Source organism: Topomyia yanbarensis, chromosome 2 (genome assembly GCF_030247195.1).
Source record: "Topomyia yanbarensis strain Yona2022 chromosome 2, ASM3024719v1, whole genome shotgun sequence".
Lineage (NCBI taxonomy): Eukaryota > Metazoa > Arthropoda > Insecta > Diptera > Culicidae > Topomyia > Topomyia yanbarensis.
The window spans coordinates 388,269,326-388,294,705 of NC_080671.1; the positions used below are offsets into that span (position 1 = coordinate 388,269,326).

A 25,380-nucleotide genomic window follows, 5' to 3' on the forward strand; every position below is an offset into this window, starting at 1 on the left:
AGTCGGTAACAAACAACACAGATTAGATTAAAATCAAGCAAGTGGCATAAGAGAGCAAACAAACTAAAACTTACATTGTCTATCGCATGCATTCAAATAATTGTACACGTGAACGCATTTTACAAACAATCCAGTTTTCAGCATAGTGTTGCTGGTTTGGAGACGTATAACGAGGAGGAAGTACGGCCAAGAGAAAGGAAAACAATTGTAAGCTACAAATTAAAAGAGTTCCTAAGTCGTTACGCATTTACTGATTCAAAGTTATATTGGATTACAGCTTTATTCCGCTGAACATAAGACTGATTTCAAAGGGTTTGTTTAACTGTTAGTTCCGAACAAATATTTATTGAAAAAGGAAATGTGATATGAAAAAACTAACATGGGTTTTTTGTTTTCCTAAAAACGTTTGCTTTACTATAATTTTGAATATAACCTTAACTACTAATACCGCAATATGTTTGTTATAATATTCGGATACCGGTTTTGTACAATAATTTGACTGAGATCAGCAGATTGCAGAAAAAAAGTAAATTGCGCCAAAATAATATTTTCTAAATTTGAACTGCCATTTAACTTAAGTAGCCAATGTAACCCAGTTAGTCCTAATTTGAATATCGATTTTGCTTTTACTCATTTTTTATGCTCGAATCAGAAAACCCGGATCCTTGGTCACTCATTTGCTTCACCTCGAGTGCGTTGATCATAATGTTGACCACGACAGTGGATAGATTAAAACCAAGCGACACGTTCTGAACCAGGTTGGCAACTTTGTGGTTAACCTCTTTATTGATGTCAAAGTTGGCGAGCACAATACATGCAACTCCTTGGGCAATCTAAATTGAAAAGCGTGCATTTCGGAACATAACAAAACGAAACAGAAATGCGTAGATTTTAGTTATGAATATAAGGTACCGCCGGATCCAGTCCGAAATTCATTTTGATGACATCGCAGAACAGCGCTATCACCACAAATCCCAGCGAGAAATGATTCAAAATGTTGGCTACACGTTGCTGAATTTCACCTTTGTGAAAATTAACCAGTGTTAGTATGACAGCCATCATGGCGGCCGAAACCTGTGGATGAGGTTATTTGAATGGGATCTGTTAGGAAGGTTAGTATTACACTGTACTTTGTTGATTGAGGAATTTTAGGTGATTTTGCTCGCACTGTTAGTAGTTGCTGTAGTGGAATCATATTTTTCTCGCTCAAGCAATCGCAGAGGTTGCGATGAGTATTCTATACCGAAACCCGATATTATAACATTAATTAGTGAAAGGAGAAATATCAATACTAGTATGATGTCGTTTAGTATGATGGCTGTTGTTTGTTCCGGCTTGCGATTTATGTTTAAGCTACCGATTACCACAAACAAGATCCCCACAACGAGCTGGAAAGATAGGAGGGCATACCATAAGGACATGAATTAGTTTACAAAGCAAAACTTCGTGATTGCATGAACTTTTACGAATGAGGAAACTAAATTAGAAACATCTTTTCCAGAGTGTTTGCATCCGAATCAACCAATCGGTGTTCATGAATCAGGAAGTAGTACAGTTTGATTTAAGTGATCAATATCCATCCGTTCTTGTAAGTTAGTTGAATTTTTCTGATCTAGTGATATATGCTTCTAAATCTAACACAAATTTTAAGTTTTAGAGTACGGATCAGTATTCTTTGTTAGAGTTCCAAAATACCAATATATTCCTATCCACGTTTCCTGAATACAAAGATACTTCTAGAAATCTATTGTCGATAAAATATACAATTTTGCATACTGTGTTAAATTTACAGCATTTGAATTATCAATACGAAACATAGGATTTCACTTCTATTAGTGCTGAGCAAATCTAAATATCACATTTGTCAGATAAAGCATTGTATAGTTAGTTTTTAGGCAATTATTTTAAGTGATAAAATACAAATAATATTCCATATTTAGGATTTTAATGATCTCCTTTCACTTGCTATTGCAATCTCTACCGTTATGGCAGTAACCTAGCTCCCCCTATCGTCATCCACTTAATCTACCACATATTTCAAAACCCTCGGATCAAACGCGGATATCATCAAATTTATCATGGCAACCAGAAAGGCAGCTCCGGTTACTATGTAATTAATGACAGTAGTCGACCGTTGATATTCCGGCCGATGTAGCCGACAGTCGCGAAGCAAGCTAAGGGATAGATTTAGCACGCCCATTGTGACCTTTCACCACCGAAAGCGAAGGGTGAGTTAGCATGGGGATTTTAAGATGCCACATATTAGTGCCGGTGATGGATTAGATATGGAATGATGTTTGAAACATAATAACACTCACCTGTAGGATGATGGAGATACTGATCAACGTCAGCATCAGTGTGTAAAACTCGTGCTTTTCGCCAACCTGAAGGATATATTTCAGCTGAGACGCATTGGCCGTCAACAGCGCAATATCCAGCATGCCCTGGGCGATCGTCTTCTTGGTGGCATACCGGTTGGCGTCCATCGATTTCAGCTACAGGGCAAATAAGAGAAATTAGGTTTGCTTAGTTACTCGCAGTTGGGAGTCTAATAACACGTGTACACTACAGAATTTAATCATGTTTTAATTACTAGCATCAAGAAATGCATTATCAAGGTAGCTGTAAAACACATTATAACTCGTAGCGTGAAATTTTAGTTTAGATTTCTTTGTGATGGTGTTGATATGTGGTAGTACACGCAGCGACAGAAGTAGATTTTTATCAAAACCTTCATATAGTTCTTTTTTTCACAGCAAGGTTCAAAATGTTTTAAATTATTTCTCCGTTGAAATTTAGAAATTTTCAATGTTTGCAGTTTTTTATATCACAAAATTATTCAGAAATTCAAGCACGTACCGGTGCGTAAATGGCGCAATGGTGAGATATTTCACATTTTACATAGAAGCTGGCTTATATTCGATTTTGTTTTTATTTTTAATTAAAATTACGTGTAGTAAAAGGCAACTCTTACAAATATAGGACAGAAAACTGTGAAAACACAAAAAAATTATTCTCAAAAGCAAATGTTTATCTATCCACAAAAATCATAATTTTAGGTTTTTTTTCAGTAAACCTTTAACCATAACCATTTCTTAACGAAATTCACAATATAATTTTATAGAAGTTGTTGGATTCTTTAATATTTTATGTAATGTCTAACAGAGAAGGCTGCTGTGTAAAACAAGAAAACGTAAAATAAACGTCAAACGTTGTGTAATCGTCATATTGAGGAAAATACTTATTCCATCGTAATGAAACAAAAAGTACTGCTTCGGTATTGTTCGAAGTAATGTAACATTACTTGAAGAAATTGTAAAAAAGTGCTTGTCAGGTGCCAACACTGTCCTGCCTGCTCCACTCTCCTTAGCTGTTGGGTGTGTACGATTAAGGATGCTCGTTTAGTGTATCCTCCACAGCGAGAGTGGCTGCCGATTCTACGCTAATCTTTTTTCATTTCTTATAAAATAATATAAATTTCTTATTTAATATATAGAAATCGCTCAAACTTTCAAGGTTTTTGACATTAAAAATGTCTTACTCCACTATCTGGGGCTAGGTGCCATTCTAAAATCTAAACTATCTCCCATGTAACGAAACTATGTAAGGTTTTGCACGCTTATAACTCCGATATTACTAGATGGATTTTAATCATTCATACACCAACCGATTCAGAAACACCTAACTTAAATATTGGTAATAATTTAATATCTCCCCAATAAAAAACTTTTGGAAATTGGTAAAATTAAAAAGTTCACGAAAAACGGGAAAATTACCATTCGTGATGCAGATTTCTCAGACACAGCCGTCATTAGAGGGCACCTTAGTCGCTCAATCAAACACGAAAAGTCATAAATAAAAGCGACGCATGTCCGTTTAAATCAGTTGGCGATGCAATAAGCGCTATCGATTTTCGGCAACGTTGGCATTTGCTTGCACACACTCGCACCTAAGTGACTAAACCATATACGGTTAGTTTATAAATAGAGGTGACGCGTACACATCAGGGATGCCACATTAAAATCTGTGTTTCAGTCAAAAAAATCTTTTTACCATCTGTGATGGCTAAAACAGGAAAAAAAATCTGTGACAAATTTCCAAAAAATCTGTGAAAAATCACAATATTTCCAAAAATCTGTGAAAATCTGTGAAAATTTCATCAAAACGCCAAAATCTGTCATCTGTAAAAAAGAATCTGTGATCAAAAATTGTGAAAAAAATCTGTGACATCACAGAAAAATCTGTGAATATGGTAACCCTGGTACACATTTGAATCAGTTTTTGTTCGCATGTCGAACGGGTAAGATCATGGCTGCAGCGTCTGGACGCTACACTAAGCGGTAGACGCTATGCATTTTCGGCAGCGGTGGCCGTGTGCGGATTTTTCGGGTACCAGCACGGTGTTACAGAATGATTTGCAAAGTGGGTGAGTGGGGTGGTTTGGATTTAATTCAATACGGCAGGATGCGACTTATGTGTGCGGCTTGAGAGTGTTGCGTTGAAAAAATATATTTATTTTTATGCATGCGTGTGCGTTATAAATTGTTCCATGTTTACGGCGCTTTCCCAGTGAGCAAATTTTCTGGCAGAGACCGCTCTGCTAGATTTCTGTAAGTCTTGGTTTGGCAGCCCTGTCAGATTTCTGCGCGTATCCTGTCGGGTTAGTTGAGCTAGGGCGAACTCAGTTTCGCTCGCGTTTTCTGGCAAATTTTGACCAAAGTTACTGATCGGTTACGCTTTTATGGTCCAGTTCATATTGTCATTTTGCTCTGCGTAAAAAAGATGGGTGAGTAATGTCAGAGACATAACCGGAGTGAAGTAGAATACACTTTAGGCTGTTAATACGAATGCACAGTGTTTTAAAACGTCGTTTTCGTGCTGAAAATTAATAGCGTCTAAACCGTTGACTTTAGAGGTATAGTTTGTTCGAAGAAGTTGTTGTTCTTATGATTGCGCATCCACAGGAACATACCGTTCAGTGATTAATTCACCTGTAAGTGATATACGAAATTTATTTTCCAAACTAATTAAGATAGAAACTTTGTGTCTTCGGCAAAGTTGTAGCAAATGTTGCTACAAAAAAAATTGCTGATGACACCATACATCTATCTTTAGTATTTTACGAGTTATGGAACATATTATTTGGAAGACCCCTTAAAATTAGTTTTTTCATGATAACTTTTTTAAACATTCTCGTATTTACTTGAAATCTTCCACAAAGTTATTTGCGATATCGAAACACATATTTTTGCCGAACATAGTTACTTCTTATCTGTTGCATTTAAAAAGATGTTCCAAATTTTGCGATTTTTTTGGAGTAACTTCCACCTTAAATAATTCGTTAAGGAGCAAAAAGGAGCAAACAACATCATAACATACTGAAAGTACTAGCTTTTTACTTTCATATAGTGGCCTGATTGTTAGTCGACGCTGTTCTCCCCGAGTGTTATGTTCAATACAATATGCCATCGCAGTGGTATAAAATGAAATATTCAAGCGCACTGCGATAAGTAACTTCATCTTTTCATGGTAAATTGCATAAAACATATTCATAGATATCCAAAAAAGGAAAAGGGAACTTTGACCACGAATCAAAGTACGAAACGTAGCATATCGTGCGTTCGAGAAGTGTGTCACGAGATATTTAAACAATCAGTGGATACTGGTAAGCTTGAAAAAACGATGGAAATCCCACCAGACGGTTTATTAATGTCTGTCGTGACATTTATAATGGAGCTTGATTAACGTCACCTGTTCACAATGTGGATCCTGTCGTGACTGAAGCTCGGGGATGGCTAAAAAAAGTATAAAATGATTTTTAGAAGACGCCAAAGCTCTTCTAGCGGAAGAAAAAAGCTTTGCAGATGACGGAGAAAACAATTATTAAAAATAGATTTATTTATATATTTTAAAATGAAAATATCGAGATTATTAAACACATCCAAAACTACACTTTGATTTTTGAAAAGTAAACCATATGCGTTGCATGTTATAGGCGAACGTGTTCTATGCAATTTACCATAAAAACATGAAGCTGTTTGTCGCAGTGCGCTTGAATATTTCATTTCATACCACTGCGATGGCATATTGTATTGAACATAACACTCGGAGAGAATCGCGTCGACTAACAATCAGGCCACTATATGAAAGTAAAAAGCTAGTACTTTCAGTATGTTATGACGTTGTTTGCTCCTTTTTGCTCCTTAACAAATTATTAAAGGTAGAAGTTCCCCTAAAAAAATCGTAAAATTTGGTATATCTTTTTAAACTCAACAGATAGGAAGTAACTATGTTCGGCAAAAATATGTGTTTCGATACCGCAAATAACTTTGTGGAAGATTCCAAGAAGATACGAGAATGATTAAAAAAGTTATCATGAAAAAACTAATTTTAAGATGTCTTCCATGTAATATGTTCCATAACTCGTAAAATACTAAAGATAGATGTATGGTGTCTTCAACAATTTCTTTTATAGTAACATTTGCTACAACTTTGCCGAAGACACAAAGTTTCTATCTTAATTAGTTCGGAAAATAAATTTCGTATATCACTTATAGGTGAATTAATCACTGCACAGTATACTCCCGTGGATGTGCAATCATAAGGACAACAACTTCTCCGAACAAACTATACCTCTAAAGTCAACGGTTTAGACGCTATTAATTTTGAGCACGAAAACGACGTTTTAAAACACTGTGGAATGCTACAATTTGATAGATTGTTTTAAAACCAGCTATTTCGTTATTTGAAACCTAAAATATTCGAACATATTTATCCTCATATCGTAACCCTAAAAAGAGCATTCAATGAGAGTGAGACAATTCATTTGGCAACAGCAGAGAATCGGCTATACTTGTACCGTTATTTCGCTATTTCCATTAGAAATACCTAAATAACTCATTTTAATAAAGCCTTTCAGAAATTAGCGGAAACTGCAGCATTCGTATTAACAGCTTCAAATGTATTTTTAGGAAGGTGTCCACTGGAAAACAGACGGAGAAAGAATGACTGGATCGATGAGAATGAAGAAACGGTGAAAATTCACCTTTTTATTAGAAATATTAAGGGGGCAAACGGTGATAATACAAGCCTGAACGCAGTCCATTGGATCTAAAAATAGATAACGAGAGAGATTTGGTCGAGGAGAGGAAGAGGTGACGATCTGCTTATAGGAGACATTGGGGGGCGATAAGTCAATGAGTGGAGGTGATGTTGATGTGGTAAAGGTAACAACCGCAAAAGTGCGTTTTGCCCTGCCCATTTTTCAGTGATTTTGAAACATTGCATATTTTACGTGTTTTTGAACATTTTGCAAAGCGTTATGATTGCGATTACAGGGGGAAATGTTGGTTGAATGATATTTATTAGATTCAATAGCTAAACTATGATCATATTTCCTTGAGGGCGCGTTTTACCCCATGTTTTCGTAAAAAAATAATAATATGCTCAAACCTTAACCAAGCAGTCATCTTAGAGGGGAATATTCACAATAACCCTGCAATTGTCACGTATGATAATCGACAACAAATTCAGTACCGGGACATGACTTTTAACGGAGCTTTTTACTTGTGGAGCCGCGATATTCGCCAACAAAATAAGTAACATGCACAAGGACCGAGTATTTTAAGTTTCCTCTGGTGGAGTAAAATGCTCTATAAACTCGTAAATAAACTTTCCGAAGTAACTCGTATCACATCATCAACAGAAAATCATATCAGCATTCAATAAGCCAACACCATCTCCTTTACACAACGAAACAACCAGTGCTTATCTAATCCTCAAGCGCACTCGCTCTACCGCTTGCCAGAGGGAAATATATTAAACGTGGTGAATTTATCTGTACACGCACCTAACGCCACATATAATTTAAGGAGCAAGAGAGTGCGGTTTTCTTGTACCCAACCACCAAACCCATCGCCAATCCATTTATTCCAGCCCCCTGTCATGGAAGGCGCCTCTGTACAGTCAGCATCACTGCCATGAAAACAATAATTTTGGATCGAATCATTAGAAGCTGTATTTGGTTACGCAGTGCCGATTTTCTGAATGATATAACAACTAATCTTCCCGCAAGATACAAAACGACGTTTGGAATACTTGAATATTGTGCTCTAATGCTCCATATATGTAGATCGTTGTCAAACTCCATATGTTGGTATAGGGTTGCCAGGAGGCTGATTTATTCAGCTTCAAAAGAAAGAGCTTTCTTCTTTTTCTGTGGTGTGTCATCATTGTATCTTCCGTGTATGCATGAAACTGGCACGCCAGTGCATCATCAGAATGATATGCTGTCAGCGTCTGGCGGCAGTTATGGAATGTATTACCTACCACCAAAGAATGCGAGCTGACATGAAACGCAGCAGCTGCTACGCTTACAACGTCAGAACAAAAATTAAATTATTTTTCTTATGTTTCTTTTTATATGTGTCGCAGTTCATTCGATGAAAAAGAGGAAGTCCTAGCAACGATTGCTACTTGAGCCAATTCTACTGACCAATCATGGATTAGATAATTACTACTTTCATAAAATCCATTATTTCCGTTATTTTTAGTTTTTGACATCCTACGGAATTGTATAAAAAATTATTGTACATATTTCCAATCAGATAGCGTAATAATCTTATTTTTCCATTCAGTACAACGGCAGATATTCACGTTTAAAAATCGGGTAAAATTGCAGCAGAACATTTTGAAACGGGAGCCCTATATTGAAACGTTAGAAGTATTCTACTTCAAAATTGAGAGCAATTCAAGAGGACATATCACGGAGCCGCGAAGATAAATTACGAAAATCCTGATTGATTTCATGAACACGAGTCACGGTAGTCCGCATATCAAATTTGATTGCATGCTCAAGAAAAAATCACGATATCGCACGATAATCGTGGCTAAGCTTCTGAAATTATAAACATCGTTTATTTCTCGGTTTTAATCTATAGTGTGCATCCTCAAACTATGAGCTATAATTGTAAAAAATACATATATTCAAGACGCTACTACAGTAATCCTTCAAAACATTCGATTTTAACGCCAGGTGTTCTTCTCCGTGAACTAGTTTCAAGGAAACAGACTTTAAAGAAAAATAAAAATTCGCTCGGAATTTATCACTCTTGCTAAAATGTAAGATTTGTCTGTTATATAACAAAAATAGACACGTTACGAAGCAACGCAAAAGTAAAGGAAAATAAAATTTCGGTTTTTGCAGTTTCTATGCCCAAAAATTGAACAATATACTCAAAAAGTCTATCTAATTAGTATTTTTTAAGTTTAGAGTACAACTCATTTCAAATTTAAATTATTGGGTAGACTATTCTGGTTAAATAAGCAATCTACGAAATTTTTTTCGAGTGATCAAAGTCACTCCGACGATCAAAGTCACCCCAGTTTACGGTATATGTGAACGGAGAAGACGTGGAATGTAGCTCAATAATGGATACATTACAGTAGAATTTTTAAAAAAATAGAAAATGATATACAGGGTGTTTGGTTCATGGTTAAGAATCCTTCGAGGGGTGATTGACTGTCATATTTGGAGAAAAAAATCGTTCTACACATACCATCAAATCTCAATCGCTACAAAGTTATTAAACTTTTTGTGTTAAAAACTTATTTGTCTTAAAAAAGCTCTAACTTAAAAAGTATACTTTGTATTTCAAATCTTTCAGGTTCATGGGGAAGGTAAGAAAATTTCCCATTGAGTGATGCCCTCACATGTTTTAGTTAATGAATTTAAGTAACCTTTTGAAAGCAATTAATTGAAAATTTAACAATTTTGATAGATTTTTCGTTCATTTTTCGAATATCTTAATAGTTAACATCATCATTTTAATAATTCAGATTGTTAGTCTTGAGGAGCTGCATAATTCGTTCTTTGACGTGATAGATTTATCTTTTATTGTTTTCATGTATTTTGGTTATTAAACTTGGATATTTTTGTCTCGTTCTTATTAATACTAGCTCTAATTGAAAAAGTATGGCACTTGTTTTATTTTTTTTTCTTTTCATTTAAAATCCAGGAAAATTTTACATCGAAAAATGCATTAATACCTTTCAGTTAAGTGAATTTACCATTCTTTTAGAAGTAAATTAGTTTAAAGTATTATTAGCATTTTCGTTAATTTTCTTAAAATAGTAAATTGTAAGCGTCACCATTATTATCATAGAAATAATGCATCTCAGCAAGTTCTACAATTCTTTCTTTGACTCTACTCAATTATCTCTTTTTGTTTCGACGCAAAATCATTTTTATCACATCGTTTCATATGCAAAAATAACGACTTCGAACCGACTACATTTGTGGTGAGGTCGTGCTGTGTTAACTATTAAATAGCAGCGAAATGAAAAGAGATATGGATAAAGTGTCAAGTAACAAGTTATAGAGAATGTTAAGGGGCACCAAATGAACAATAGTAACGATAAATTTTGTTGATTAATATTTAGAATAATTACAAAACTCTTCGAAAAACGCTAATTGTAAGCTGTTTTCTTAGCAAAAGGCCATTAAGTATCTTTAACTAAGAGATATTTGTACATACATCGATAGAAAATATTCCCAGCTTTCCAATGAAACATTGAAAATAACGATATAAAGCCTATTTTTTTAAATTAGAGTCTTTTAAGCACTTTCAAGTCGATCACAGGAAAGTTTAGTAATTAAATTACAAAGAAATGAGAAGAGATAGGAATATGATGTTGAAGAACAAATAATGAATCGTCCTAAAACCTAATTTTTGGATAATAGATATTGCTATAATCATATTTCATTATTTTGAGTAAATTAACAAAAACCTCCTCAAAAACACTAACTTTTAACCACTTTACAACTAAAAGGTAATTAAAACTAATTAACTGAAAGATGTGAGAACACCATTCAATAGGAAATGTTCTCACCTTTCGAATGGAACTGAAAGATTTAAAATACAAAGTATACTTTTTGAGTTAGATGTATTTCAATACAAATAAGTTTTTACACAAAAAGTTCAATAACTCTGTAACGGTTGAGATTTGATGGTATGTGTAGAACAATTTTTTTCTCCAAATATGACAGTCAATCACCCCTTCGAGAGATTCTTAACCATGAACCAAACACCCTGTATAAATGTTGAAATTTTCATATACACCCTGAGTGTGCTTAAATCATCACTCGCGTTTTTCTAGAAATCAGTTTTTTTAACTGAGCGAAAAAGTAGTTCGAACAAATGATTTTTGATATTTCTGAAATTTTCATAGTATTTTCAAAATTGATTTTATTTTTTATTGGACAATTTTATTATAATTAGCTTGTGTCGATTTTTACATCGTTTTTCTATTAAAAAGTTTACCATTCCGTGAACAATCCAAATATTAAAACGGAATCGAAAAAAATTAGGTTTTTGACATTGGGTCAAAAATTACGGGAGACAGATTTCCGGTCTCGGATCCTTTCTAAACAACTAGTGGGAAAATATTGCACAGCCGCCATCTTGTGGTTAAATTACTTGAAAATATTATTTTTTTACATCCGTCGCGGTTGAGATTGATTATTGCTTTATAAGAAAAATGCAGGCAATTTTTCAAGCTTTACTAGAAATGCTAACATATGGAGGAAAAAAGCCAAATCTTGACTTGCAATTAAATATCTGAAACATTTATTTATTTAAGTAATATGGCTCTTTGATACAATTCACAAACAAAAATCATCGTCACACCGCATTTCTTCCCTTACCCCTTGGGATACATGCCTATTTGCTTCCTGATTTCTCGTTGTTACATACTTTTCAGCTATTTTATTTTTCATCTAGTTGATCAAACAGTTCACTTTTCGCAAGAAATTTACTCAAAAAGTTTCGATATAAATCGTTTGAGGAGTAAAATCTAACGCTGGAAACTATTTCCAATATTATCAATAATTCCTACAATAAAATTTGGGAATGCTTGATATCTCCAGCTACTGGAACTTAGACTATCTAAACATATTTGAATTGAAATTTTTATGAGTTGTTCTGAAACTAATTGTCAATCCATGATTCATATGAAGAAGAGAACTTTCATTAGGTTTCAACATTTACACTCACGAACAATCGAAATCCCCCATATACGAAAGAATTAATCTGAAAGTTATGCAATTGACAAAACTCACAATGACGCCAAGTGTCAATCTTTAATCTGTCAATCCTTTCGCGCACAACAAACAGACTGCCCTAGGCCACACCGTAGATTTAATGCTAATTTCATTAAGAAATCGTGCATAACTCATGCGGCAGCCAATTAAAAGTATAGCTTCAGAAAAGCACCCTTCCATCGAGCGCATCTAAAATATGTCACACGATGCACACGTCCGCCAGGAAGAACTTGATGTGACAATAATAGTGGGATTATATGCTGCGGGGCGATTCGAAAACGCAAAAATTGCACGCTAACGACTTTACGCGCACCCTCTTTTTTTCAGCATCCAAACATAGTTTCTCACTTCTCGTTTCGTATGTATTCAGGAGCAGCAGAGTGTCGAATGCGAAATCGGTTCGTTTGAAGTAACGGGCTGGTGTGGATAGGGACCGTTCATAAACCACGTAGACCCCGCAGATAAACTTTTGGAAAGACTTAGAGAGACTCATCCAAATACATCTATTAGATCTATACGACTAATGTACGTCCAATATTGTCATACGGATGCCTTGTATGGGGGCGGAGGGGACTACCGCCCTAGATACCCTTCAATATAGCAAACCTCTACACCCACACACCTTAAACAAGAAGTGCTATCATGTTCGCACAGACTGCAGATTAGTAGTCATTGGAACAGTAACCATGTTGATCTTTGCTACCACTCATAAACGACTGTGGTTACATAAGGTTACATGGGGTGAGGAGATTCTTGACTCCGGTAATATCATACTCTCATGCAGACTACAGGACATTCTACGTGAAAATTCTCTCTCGAAAAACGTTGTTATCTGGCATGTACAACTATCATTTTACACACAGATGAAGGCACATACTGGTGCTGGTGTCTACCTTCGTCAAATTGGATTGGAACAATCTCGCTCGCTAGGTAGATACTATACAGCATTCCAAACAGAAATCTTCGCGATAATGTGGGATACAATCGGCTCCGCAACATAGTTTATCCTACAACATTATAAACTTTTGCAGGCTGCAATCAAGGCCCTTAGCTATGACAACTCATGATCCAAGCTAGTGGTGCCATGCTGAACTTAAATCGAAGATCTCAGCATTGTCAATACTACCAACCTTGTATGAGTTCACAGACATCCCGGTATTACTGGGAATGAAAGCGATTGACTTCGTTGGTCCTGAACCAGCCCTGTCAATTTTGACAAATTGGAACCGTTGGTTCCGGTTCATGACTTGATGCGTTGATGTCTAGGGTACATATGGGGAAGTTTCTTGCGTTGGTAATAGGCACACAATGCGAACAGAGGTTGACGGAAAATAAACACTGAAAAAGGGCTTATTTTGAATAACTGTGCCTAGTGATTTAGAAAAGCTTCTTACACTAAAGGATCAAAGCTGTGGCATGCTTGACCTCCAGCTCCGAGCCATTTTTTAGGTGTCATTTGGGTCCTAGAACCACTGTGCCAAATTCTTAGCTCGATCCCTGAAACTGTTTAAAGTTTACTTGGGATTTTGTATGGGAAAATTAACTTTCACAAAATAATTCCTCCAGGAGTCGCCAATCGTTATGTGGCTTTTATAGGAAATTCAACAAAAAAAACAAGTCTCGAAAACCACGAAACGATCTGACGCTTGAAAAAAAAGTTATTAAGCAGAAACCGGTTGATGCTCTGACGATTTAAAAAAAATTTCATTTTTTCTAGCACCACTGCTGTTTGTTGTCCAATTATACGCAATTTTATTTTAATCTTCTCTTAATGTGTCTAAATAATTTATCTACACTGTTTGGACATTTCACAAGAGATTTGAGAGATAAATGGAGGCTTTATTTGTACATAATAAGAAAAAGTTAAAAAAATCTGTATATAATTCGACCGTCAGCAGCAGTGATGCTATGAAAAGTGAAATTTTCATCAATCTTCAGAGCATCAATCGGTTTTTGCTTAATAACTTTTTCCACAAGCATCAGATCGTTTCGCAGTCTTCTAGACTTTGTTTCCTTGACAAATTTCCTATAAAAGTCAGGCATCTATTAATTTTTAGGAAGTAACGGGCGACTCTTGGAAGAATTATTTTTCAAAAGACGATTTTCCCATACGAAATCTCATGTAAACTTTAAACCGTGGATGCAAAAATATAGTTTCACCGATCGAGCTAAAAATTTGTTGTTGTTTGTTGTTCTGGGAGCTAAATGGAACCCAAAAAGTTACTCGGAGCAAAATTTTATTTTTTTTTTTCAAATAACCATGTCCCACTCTAATATTCATGTGATCTTTGTTAATCCGATTACGGAACATCATATCATCTGATATGCAACTGCTCATTAATAGCGCAATAGCGATTTCGAATTTCCGGATGTCGTTACATAGACGAAACTGTGTTTGGGTATACTAAAGTTTTGAATTTTCATATCTACTTATTTCCTTCTTTTTTCTCCTTTCCTTGCGGTCAGGGAAATGATGAGAAGAGAAGGCAAGGCATCAATCTCCAACTGCACACGGGAAACGCCAATAGGGTAACCAACCTAATTTGGACCCCTACATATTTTGGACCCTGTTAATGTATTTGCCTCCTAAACTGCCAAGTTTCTCCGCATTTGTTTGATTTGATGCAGTAATTACATTCCTTGGGTTGTCTATTAAGTTTCAATATCATTAGTTCATCTCTAATTGCTTAAAACAAAACAGAACCCACAGTTTTCAAAAATATCACCGAAAACGTTTCATGTTTCAACGATAGCCAAGAGGAACCGGTGGAAATGATACATTTTCAAATTGGATTTAAATGTACAATTATAATATTTTTTATCGATTTAATTAGTTTGTCTGATTTGGTATTATGCATGTTACGTGTTTGAAAAGGTTTCTTCGTAATGGTTTATCTAAAAAATCTTAAATAAATGGTGTCCACAATATGTCTTAAAATATTGATATCAATTTATTTTGGACACCCCTCGATTTTCTTTCTTGACAGCTATTTGTTTATCGAGTTAGAATAATCAAAAAGTGAAAAATTTTGTAACGGTAGGTCGCCTGCTCTTTTTGGTCAAATTATTTAAAAATATTCAAACCAATGGATGTCGAAAATCAAATGATTGAGGAACATTTTATTGAAGACCATAATATGACCAAAGAGGAGACTTCTGAAATCCGTGTTGAAAAACATTTGTAGTTCGAATTTGTTGAATTCGATGAGCTATATGTTGGCATATCTAAGAGACATATCACAGCTAAATAATGATAATAAGAGTGTGCTTGCTGAATTTCTAGAATCGCCTGAAACACTCACACGAACAGGAACATCACGATTCAAATGACGTAGTCCTGCTGTTTTAACATTGCGCCGAACAGTTGAATACCACAAGGCGACAACTGAAGGAAAAAGGAAAATAAAGGAAGAGAAACAAAGAAAAACTGAGCTTAGAAAGAATAACAAGAAACCACCTCGTAAAGAAAAGAATTAAAAATTAATATTTAGTACAAAATTTCTGACGAACTTTGAACCTTGATTTATCATCCACTTGAGGATGTTACTCCATAATACTGCTACAGATGAAATGTTACACGAAATATGTTATTGTTAACTCTATTGCATAACATTTAAAGCTGCTTTGTTAAGTCTGCAGTAACCTAATTATACCGAAAGTTTTTCTATTTCTCAAAAGTATAGAACTAAAAAAAACTTCATGCAGTCAGCCTTCCATATAAAGATTAATGTTCCATTTTTGATTGGCAGTCACTGATTTGCTTATGTTCTTTCATGCATTAAATATACTGCAAAGAGAACGAGTCAGTAGGTCAGTTTAGTAGAAAAAAACTTCACTGTTTCCAAAATATATTCATGCTTGGAACACTGTCCAAATTAGTGTGGAAGGGTCCGTAATGTGAAAAATTTATGCTGTGAAGAAATGTCATTTTCGAGTTTATGTCAATGCATAAAACATCCATTGACAGTTTTCTTTCAAGAACAGCAATTTTGGAGCAGACTCGTGCATGTATTGCATTAAAAAACATAGGCAAGCAAATATTTTTTGACGTTCACGTAATTTCACTTCCTCTAGGGGTCCAAAATTGATTGGTTACCCTATATTCTGAGTGGGAACAATTCTAAAACAAAGGAAATAGAAACTACAACTTTCGGTCCAATCAGCTATTCCAATTAGCTACTGAAGAAAAGAACTTGAAACACAAATATGAAACTTATTGAAAATTAGGTTTCTGCTACAAATTTGGTCTATCCAATAGCAATTGCTCTCGATTAGTGAATCGGACTTTAAACTTTATTATTGTACGAGAATGACGAACAAATCATAATGAAGTCTACGTACCTAGAACTTTCGAAATAATTCTTCTGAAACTACGTGATTTATGAACAACCCCACAGCGGAAAAGGAATAAAACTGTTCCTTCCGAACTATACATTGACACTGACGATTTTAAGTATAAAGAGTGTGGCGACAACTGGAGGAAACCCAAGGGAAGGTTCCCTCCCTGTACTTGTAATAACTGTTTCTGCCTGCACGACACTCTCATAATACAATTATAAAAGTGATTATAGATTCCCCTCGATGAAATGGTTGGGAACTTTTGTCACTCGCGCGTACTGCCTGAGCCGGATCAGGAGGTGGTTACTGTTTGGTTTTTTCTCCGGGCTGGCGATACCGAGATTAGACACAGTAACATCCCTGGAATCTGGAACATCTGAAGAATTTGCTAAAAATTTGCAGAATCTCACCATTTTTTTATGTCTGATAAAACTAGAAACTCTGTTGATTGTTTCGTGATATGTGGATGTGTGGACTCTAGACACTATCGGAACTAGAAATATTCTGTGGCCTCGACCCTACTTATCTTTCTGAAGTGCGTTAGTTTTAATATCTAATGCGTAGTTTTCAGTTTATACACGATTTTAACAGGATTTTTTTTAAATTCTGCATGCAGTAACGGTAATTATAAATAACTTATCTGTTACCAGTCTAGCAAAATAGAAAGGGGACGGCGGGTGAATGCAATTTTCATTTTTGAAAGATTATTATAAATTATAGGGGAAACCCAAACCGCTGCGGGAAAGGTCTGAACAACAAACCCAGTTCAGATAATATTTTACAAATAATTCGTTGATACATTGCCGGAAGATTATTGGGACCTCACTGTAATCGGTCACCCTTTAGTTGAAACTAACAGCAGTACACAATTTCATTACGGTACGCGACAAAAATCAAACTAAACATGATCAAAACATCACATTCAAATTCTAAGCGTACATAGGCTAGCCGGGAAAAGAAGGTAAGTTCCGCTGGGCATGCAGGCAGGCAGTCAGGCCGGGCACCTAACTAGCATGCGTAGGAACAAGAGTTTCCAATTTTCATTCGCCCGAGGCAAAACTTATTTGCTGTTGGCCGTGTTCGTAATATGAGCCGACGACGACTGGCTGCTGGAAACCTGAGTCAGCTTGTGTGCATACGCGAAGGGTGGATTTTGAGGAAAATCATCATCCACGCATCAGTTGAGGCGAACTGCAGGGCTCGAATCCAGCCAGCGCATTATTCAGGAGCTTATATTTATTTGTAAGACATGTAAACAAGAGCTGTACTGTTTCGCGATTCTGCAGTTGTAGGATAGGGATGCTGAATGAGAACTTAGAAATAATGATTTCTATCTGCCAGGGGGAAACTGTTGGGATCTGATGACGATAAATCCTAGTTTGGCAGTCATCATCATTACCCGAATAATCATTTCGTATTATTTCGCTACATGCACAACAATGCAAAGGATATGTGAGGAAGCATGCCGATCCAAATTAGGTATCAGTTCCGTACGTGCCACATTATCGGTAGGGTCAGTTGTTACTGTAATAGGATAAAAGCTGTTCGAATTTGGCGTTCAAGTCACGCGTGAATCGAATCTAATTTGACCAAAGATCAATACGACTTAGGATTTCTTCGGGGAAGAAAATTTCCGCTTGAAACAATTAGTCGATCGCCCGGAGTAATTAGTGAAAAGTTTATTTCTGTGGCGGTGCGTAGCTATGCAATAACCGATTTGTGTGTGTGGTGAATTGAGCGAATTAACAACAGACCTGACTCAAAACACGGTATGTTTTTGAAATTCAAATGTTTGATAAAATATAAAAATATGAGAACGACCAACACCATATGACAGGCTTCAATCGCCGGTCTAATTGAGATTAGAAAAATCTAAGTGATTGGCGATCTAACGTCGGTAATGTAGGTGTTTCATACGCGTATCCAAGAGTTTGTATTGGGAGGACTTTAAAATTTATGCATAAATGAATTAATTCTTATGATATATTCGCAAGTAAAATGCCGGGGTATTGAAACTGAAATATATTGGCAATTGTCGGTTAAAATACAATTTTATTGAAAAGACATTCAGCACGATATAATTGAATATCCATTTTCTGGCATATTCATACATACCACCAACTTACCCCGGGGCCGGGGTAAATTGGCGGGATTTTCGCGTCACACATTTTTGTCTATAAAAACAAAGAAAATGCAACAAACACTTTGATAAAATTCAGGGATGTTGGCTACAGCCGCAGTTAATGGATCATAGTTTGAATAAATGAGAAAGGCGCAATTGCACCACTAGATGGATTAAAACAGGTTTTGTTATGTGTTTCTGATCGGGTACACACATTATCGAATGTTAATCGTTACAGTGCAATTTTTCTGTTACGGTCTTGTTTGTCTTCAAATGCCACTAACTTAGAAAGTACACCTTTTATTTTAATTCCATTATAAAGCTGAAAAGCATATCGTGGAAATTGTGACATAGTCTAAATATTCGACATTTGGACCAAACCATTTTGTTTGATAATATGCATATGTTATCTCAGATTATTTCAATTTTTAAATGTTTTCTTCTGCTGAACTGAACTCATATTTTTACCATTCTTGAAACCTAAATAATGATAGATACGTTCCTATCCGAAATGTAATATAATCATAATCTTTTCAAACTGGGTTTTACGGAGAATGTTCCGTCATTGGGACTTCTATTTTCGGTCGCTCAATCTTACGCTCACGAACATAGCCAATACAATACTTTTACCATATTTGAAAAATATTGAATTTAAATTAGAAATTGAAAATATGTAACCAAATTCCACTGATTTTAAAAAAATTCTGAAGAACTGAAGGAGATTGAAATTTAAAAATATTCAAACTTGTATAGAATTGATAAATCAACCACTACATACTATACTTTTACATACAGGTGTTCCAGGAGAATGTCAAGTATATGAACACGTTATGATATTATATTCAACTATATTTTTATTAAAGTTTGCTTAAATAGATGCTATGGGTTCAGTGGTCCTTTCAAATTCGTTGAAATCTGATCCCCTTCGCCATGATTAGTATACATCACTGAACATAAAAAAGTTCCCGAGCAAAGTCGAACATCAAAATTACATCAAATTGAAATCTTATTTTGCTATCAGTTTTAGATTTTTTAAATATGACATCAAATTTTGATCTCATTTTGCTATCCTTGTTCCTTGGAAGAATTTTCTATGTTTATATTTCTTTGGTAAAACATCAAAGTGAATACAAATTTTGCTATCAAAAAAATTTCAACATCTCAATGAGCTTTCAATTTACTCTCACTGATAGCAGAATTAGTTTTCTGTTTGATGTCATAGGACAATTTTGCTGCTCTCCATTTTGATCTTTTACCCGCTAAAACAACCAAAACGACAACAAGTGACGTGAGTGATTAATTGCCGAACATCACAACATCAAGTTAGTTTTCAATTTGTTGTCAGACTCTGCTCGGGTTCACACCATAACAATTGAAATAATTGTTGCCAGAAAATAAGAAAATTAATTTGTCGAAAATGAACGCTTCATCGTACACAAACTTAACTGTTGACGGCGCCGGTGGTTGAGTGGTAAGCGTGACCGCCACTTATTCCAGTTGGCCTGGGTTCAATTCCAGCCGAGGTCGTTGAGATTTTTCTGAGGTGAAAAAATCTGTGGTCACGTCTTCCTTCGGAAGGGAAGTAAAGCCGTTGGTCCCCGGTCCATGAAATTGGTGGATCGATATCTAGTCCAGGTAGTGGAATCACCTCTCTGGCGTCGCTAAAGAAGAAGTATATCCAACTTCTATACTCTACTAACAAAAATATCCTCCTCCCATGATACTTGTGGAGAGTGTGCAGTAGTATATACGGCCTCTAGCAAAAGCAAATATCGGACTAACAATTCCTTCCCTTTCCTTCCGCGATCTACGTTCGGGCCTGGCCGGTGTCGGTATTGATCAGAAACACTTTAGGATTACCAGGAGTTGCACATTGAAAGATGTTTCGCTAATCCCAAGCATAATTATCTACTGATTCCCTGTGCAACTTCAGCTAGTCCCGATCGATAACGGAGTAGCAGCCAGGGGTGGTCGCACAAGCTCAAGCTCATCGTACATAAACTTAACTGTATTTTTTTTCCTTTTTTATTAACGACTTATAGTGAGTCAATCCTTTTCTCTTTTTATACTGTAACGACATATAATTAGCAAGGGACTGGAAGGTGAAGTATTTTTCAAATATTAAGAGCCATAGTACTCAAGGGATAGCAAGGATTTGAAGTAAGAAAGTTTAGAAAAGCGTGGAGTAGGGTCAATGAACAAGCTTAGAGTTTCCTTACTTAGCTTTTTGTCTTCTGCAGTGCAGGAGTCAGGATCTTTTGGCATTAAATGCGAATCACCTAAGTCTGCGGCATGTCCGGACAAGCGTAAAGTCAATTTAATGACTTATGCTGTCGGAGCCGAGTACTATGGCTCCTAATATTTGAAAAATACTTCACCTTCCAGTCCCTTGCTAATTATATGTCGTTACTTAACTGTAATTGATTACTACAATATAAGTAGCAACCATACATCCCAAATTTGACTTTCATTAACCATAACAACAGACAGCTTTCAAATAATTGATCAAATTTTCGGGGAGTTCGCATAAAAAAATTCGGGTGAGAGATGCGTAATATTTAGTAACAAAAATTGCAATATCTAATCACAACAATCTAATCAATGCCACAATCCACTTATCACATTGAATATGGAAAAGTGTCTATTTTGACCCTATTCAAGTCGGTGTCACACCATTTCTTTAATTATTAATTTCATTAACTCAGCGTCTTTGCTTTTTTTATCTTAAGAACCAATATAATAACGAAATATAACAATTCGAATCGAGCTCCCCAATTATCTAAAAAAATCACTTTGAGCGGATTTTCTAGAGAAACCGTTACTCGCCAATCGCAGATAATGGTAGTAAACAAAAGAGAAAAGTTTTCTCTCTCATTAATTGCTGTGAACTATGTTCAGCGTATAACGGTTTGGCCGGAATTTCCCTTCAAAGAGAATTTTGACAGTTGGCTTTTAAGCCGTAATCATATGTTTGTCGAGAAATAATTTTTTTAATGAGTATCAGTCATCCCTAGAAACTGTATATACTCAGGTTTTTTTACGCGGGGATACAGGCCGCGTAAATGAAAACCGCGTAAATTTCAAAATCCGCGTTAATGAAAACCGCGTAAATTTCAAAATCCGCGTAAACGAAAACCGCATAAATTTCAAAAGCCGCGTAAATGAAGACCGTTTAAATTCATGAATTCGCGTTAATGGGAACCTCGTTGATGGGTACCGCGTAAATTAAAAAATCCGCGTAAATGAAAACCGCGTAAATTTCAAAATCCGTGTAAATGAAAACCGCGCAAATTTCAAAATCCGCGTAAACGAAAACCGCGTAAATTTCAAAATCCGCGTAAATGAAGACCGTGTAAATTTATGAATCCGTGTTAATGGGAACCTCGCTAATGGGTACCGCGTAAATTAAAAAATCCGCGTAAATGAAAACCGCGTAAATGGAAATCGCGTAAATTTCGAAATCCGCGTAAATGAAGACCGCGTAAATTTCAAAATCCGCGTAAAAAAATCGCGTAAAAAATACCGTGCAAATAAAAACCGCGTAAAAAAACCTGAGTGTACAACTACAAAAAATACTTAATTTTTAATCATTTCATCCTTTCTTCACTTCTTAGAAAGATTTGAATAATTCAAGCTTGCAGATATGGTCGTAGACATTTAAGAATTCCAGATACAAGTTAGAAAAAGCAGGAAATTATGCTCATGCTTATAATCAATTGTCAATCACTCTGGTTCAAACGGTAGTGTGAGGTTGAGAAGTTTGACAAGTGACAACAGTGAACTTAAAAAAAATCAGAAAATCTCGCATGGAAACATTGACGAACGACTTCTACCGTTGTTGACTGTGTATTGATTTTTCACTGCGCTGATGACAAACCCCGATTTGTATATGATAGGCTACGGCTATCTAGATCGATATCATCCATTTCGTATCATCATTTGATTCCATAATTAATATCATACACCCTCAATTGCACCTTGAATATCCCATTACATATAGGATCCGCGAAGTAATATTGGACGCTGTTATCGATTTGGCGGCAATTAAATACTTGCTATAAACACTTACTACACGGTCGCTTTCACCACCGCCGAGAGCAGCTGGCAGGATCGAAGCCATTTCTAGCAATGGTAACCACTGGCTGACGGTATTCAACGGAGAAAAAGCAATTTTTGTTGCGATAGATGTTTACAATTTGTCACTTCGGTTGAGTTGGCGCGGTTCCTCGATACCTCTTCTCGTTGCTCACGGGCTGAGACAAGTACGTCGGATTGAGTTCACTGATACAAACTGTCCTGCTTTCCGCGGGGATTTATTTTATAGTATTTGCAGGTCCTTTGTCTCCTCGTAATATTGTGACGTTGTTCCGTAAGTTAAGTTCCTTTCCTCAGCCATTGAACAAACGACATCGTTCACGGGAAATCAATAACACCTAGTACAGACAATTTTTCACTCCTTAGTTATGCTGCATGTATGAGTAATGATATGTTCTAGTAGTGTAGGCCTAACAGCTTTCTAGCCCAGAACGGTGTGATCCATACTCGGCTCAAAATCGTTATGAGCTTGAGTGAATCAACGCCGTACATCTATAACGGGTGCTCTGCCGCGTTTGTTTCAACGTTGACTAGCAACCACCGGTACTAAAACAAAAAGTGCATAGCAGAAAGCGATTCGGATAAAGGACTTGCATTGTGAGCCATGCTGTTTACCAGAGACTGGGAACGTTAAAGGCACCTGTTTTTGTGCGCACTGAGCTGCGAGAAACTACTGAAGAACAATTTACCCTGTGTTACCTTTCCTCGTTACTCTACCTCGCTTATTGCTTTGTACATATTGGATAGCAGAGAAAATGCGATTCAATCTTAAAAAGCCATATGTTGACACGCAAAGGCTAATTTCGATGCACTTTGCATAAATGTCTAGAAACGAAAGAAATTTATTCTTTCTTACACAGGGCATTGCTCTTTTGTACCTTTTCGTAGTGTTTGTGAGTGAAAAATGATGGTTGGATAGACATAACCATAAGAAATTATACAGAATATATAATTTTTGATGTTAATAGGTATTCGGAATTTTTAAAAGATAATCCTCGAGTAATGATTCACACGAATTTGACTTTTTTCTTGAGCGTCAAATCGAGCGACCGAAAATAAAAAACGCAAAGACAGAACATGCTCCGTAAACCCCGCTTTGTACAGTGTTTTTGTACTTTTCAAGTGAAATGGTAGGGGACGGTGGGAGTTGTGAACATAGTTTTGTTTTCGGGGCGTAACTACCATAAACATTGGTCGATTTTCGAAATTTGACCTGGTATTTGTAAAGGACACCTTAATAAATCCACAGGCTGAAGCAATTTAAAATAATCTTTATCGTTTTTGAGATATGACAGAATGCGTGGAATCGGCATTTTTCAATTTGGTGGGGAGTTATGAACCATCGCAAAAAGTAGAACAAATGGAATATTTTTGTGGCTTATTTTTATTAGGGCTATAGAAGATAAATTTTAAGATATTTCTAAACTAAAGATGAGATGGCAAAGTAATCTGATTCGTAATGCGTAGGTGCCAAATTGATTCGCGCCAAGCTACCTGAATTCGGGGTTGCGGCACGGGGAGATTAAAATTGTGGTAGAATCCTGTTCTTCGCATAAAATTTAACCTTTTTATATCATAATATGTTTGAGTCATCCCTGATTTTCGAATTATGATAGTGTTCATTTTCGAAAAAAAATATAATCCACTGAAATGTATTGTTCACAACTCCCACTAATGGTGGTTCACAACTCCCCACTTTACATATATTCGAAAAATCCGTAACTCCATCGACACACTATGTCATCCAAATTGTTTTTGTCAATGAAAGCCAACTTCCCAAGGAATGTTTTGCACTAATTTATTTTGAAATCAGCTACATAACGGGACTCCACATACCACAAATACAATTGAGCAAAAAAAACTTCTTTTTTGGCGTATTTAAACGTTAGCTACCTGAACACGAAGAACATGAGTTAATGAAACACATGCTAGTGAGAAAGTGACGTTATGACAGTGGAAACATTTAAAAGTAATTACCACATTTTTTCATTAATAGCTTAGAGGAAATTGACTGTGTTCACAACTCACCATAGTTCACAACTCCCTATGGTTCACAACTCCCCACCGTCCCCTACTGATCGACGAACGAACATGGGGAAGAGGTCGATTAGGGTCATGGCGGGAGTACCTCATACATGCTTGGCCCAACGCTCTGGAATATTATGTACAATAGACCTTTTCACACCAAATATACATGGGTCAGCTCAGATTTTTGTTCTAGGTGTGAATTAAAGAACTTTCACCAAAAATAACTTAATTTGGACATGATTTAGAGGTGTCTCCAATCAAAAATCGTATTTTTGCTATGTTTTCATTGGATGAATCACTTACACTCTGATTTAATAGGCCCTACATGCCCACATATCATCAAAGGTTGTTCCTTAGACATATCTTAACATATTTTAACAGGTGAACATAGCTCTAATCGCAATAGAAAATATGTTAACTGAATTTTTATATAGAAAAAAATATCAAAACCAAGAAAAAATACTAATTTTCCTTGGTTTTGATATTCTTTTCTATATAAAGATCCAGTTAACAAATTTTCTATTGCGATTAGAGCTCCCAAGTAACAATTTTAGTTTTATAGCACGCTACAAGTGCAATCTAAGTTTTATGAATGGATATAAAGTTACTATAAAACCTCAATTTTTTCTAGGGCTATGTTCACCTGTTAAAATATGTTTTAATTTTTAATATTGAAATAATGTGGTACCCTCCCTAA

General features: G+C 35.8%; 1 protein-coding gene across 3 annotated transcripts; it reads right to left on the reverse strand.

The window, feature by feature from the left end:
• Window positions 1–384: 384 nt before the first annotated feature.
• On the reverse strand, window positions 385–23,115 carry LOC131684755 (ninjurin-2). Of its 3 annotated transcripts, XM_058967885.1 has the most exons (4): window positions 22,630–23,115; window positions 2,319–2,495; window positions 1,131–1,388; window positions 867–1,074 (listed from the first exon to the last, which is right to left on the reverse strand). In XM_058967885.1, the coding sequence occupies exons 1-3, from the start codon at window positions 22,678–22,680 to the stop codon at window positions 1,149–1,151; spliced, it is 468 nt and encodes a 155-aa protein (XP_058823868.1). In that variant the 5' UTR covers window positions 22,681–23,115; the 3' UTR covers window positions 867–1,074; window positions 1,131–1,148. The 3 variants fall into 3 exon arrangements, with proteins under 3 accessions (XP_058823869.1, XP_058823867.1, XP_058823868.1); XM_058967886.1 differs by lacking the exons at window positions 867–1,074; window positions 1,131–1,388 and adding an exon at window positions 385–833 and having other exon boundaries at window positions 22,630–23,087; XM_058967884.1 differs by having other exon boundaries at window positions 866–1,388.
• Between the last annotated feature and the right edge of the window lie 2,265 nt (window positions 23,116–25,380).

Coding starts and splice junctions, on each gene's coding strand:
- LOC131684755 (XM_058967884.1), bottom strand. CDS start 22,680: ATGGCTTCGATCCTGCCAGCTGCTCTCGGCGGTGGTGAAAGCGACCGT. Junction 2,496..22,629: donor GTGGTGAAAGCGACCGTGTA/GTAAGTGTTTAT, acceptor TTTGCCCTGTAG/CTGAAATCGATGGACGCCAA. Junction 1,389..2,318: donor GTATCTCCATCATCCTACAG/GTGAGTGTTATT, acceptor CTATCTTTCCAG/CTCGTTGTGGGGATCTTGTT.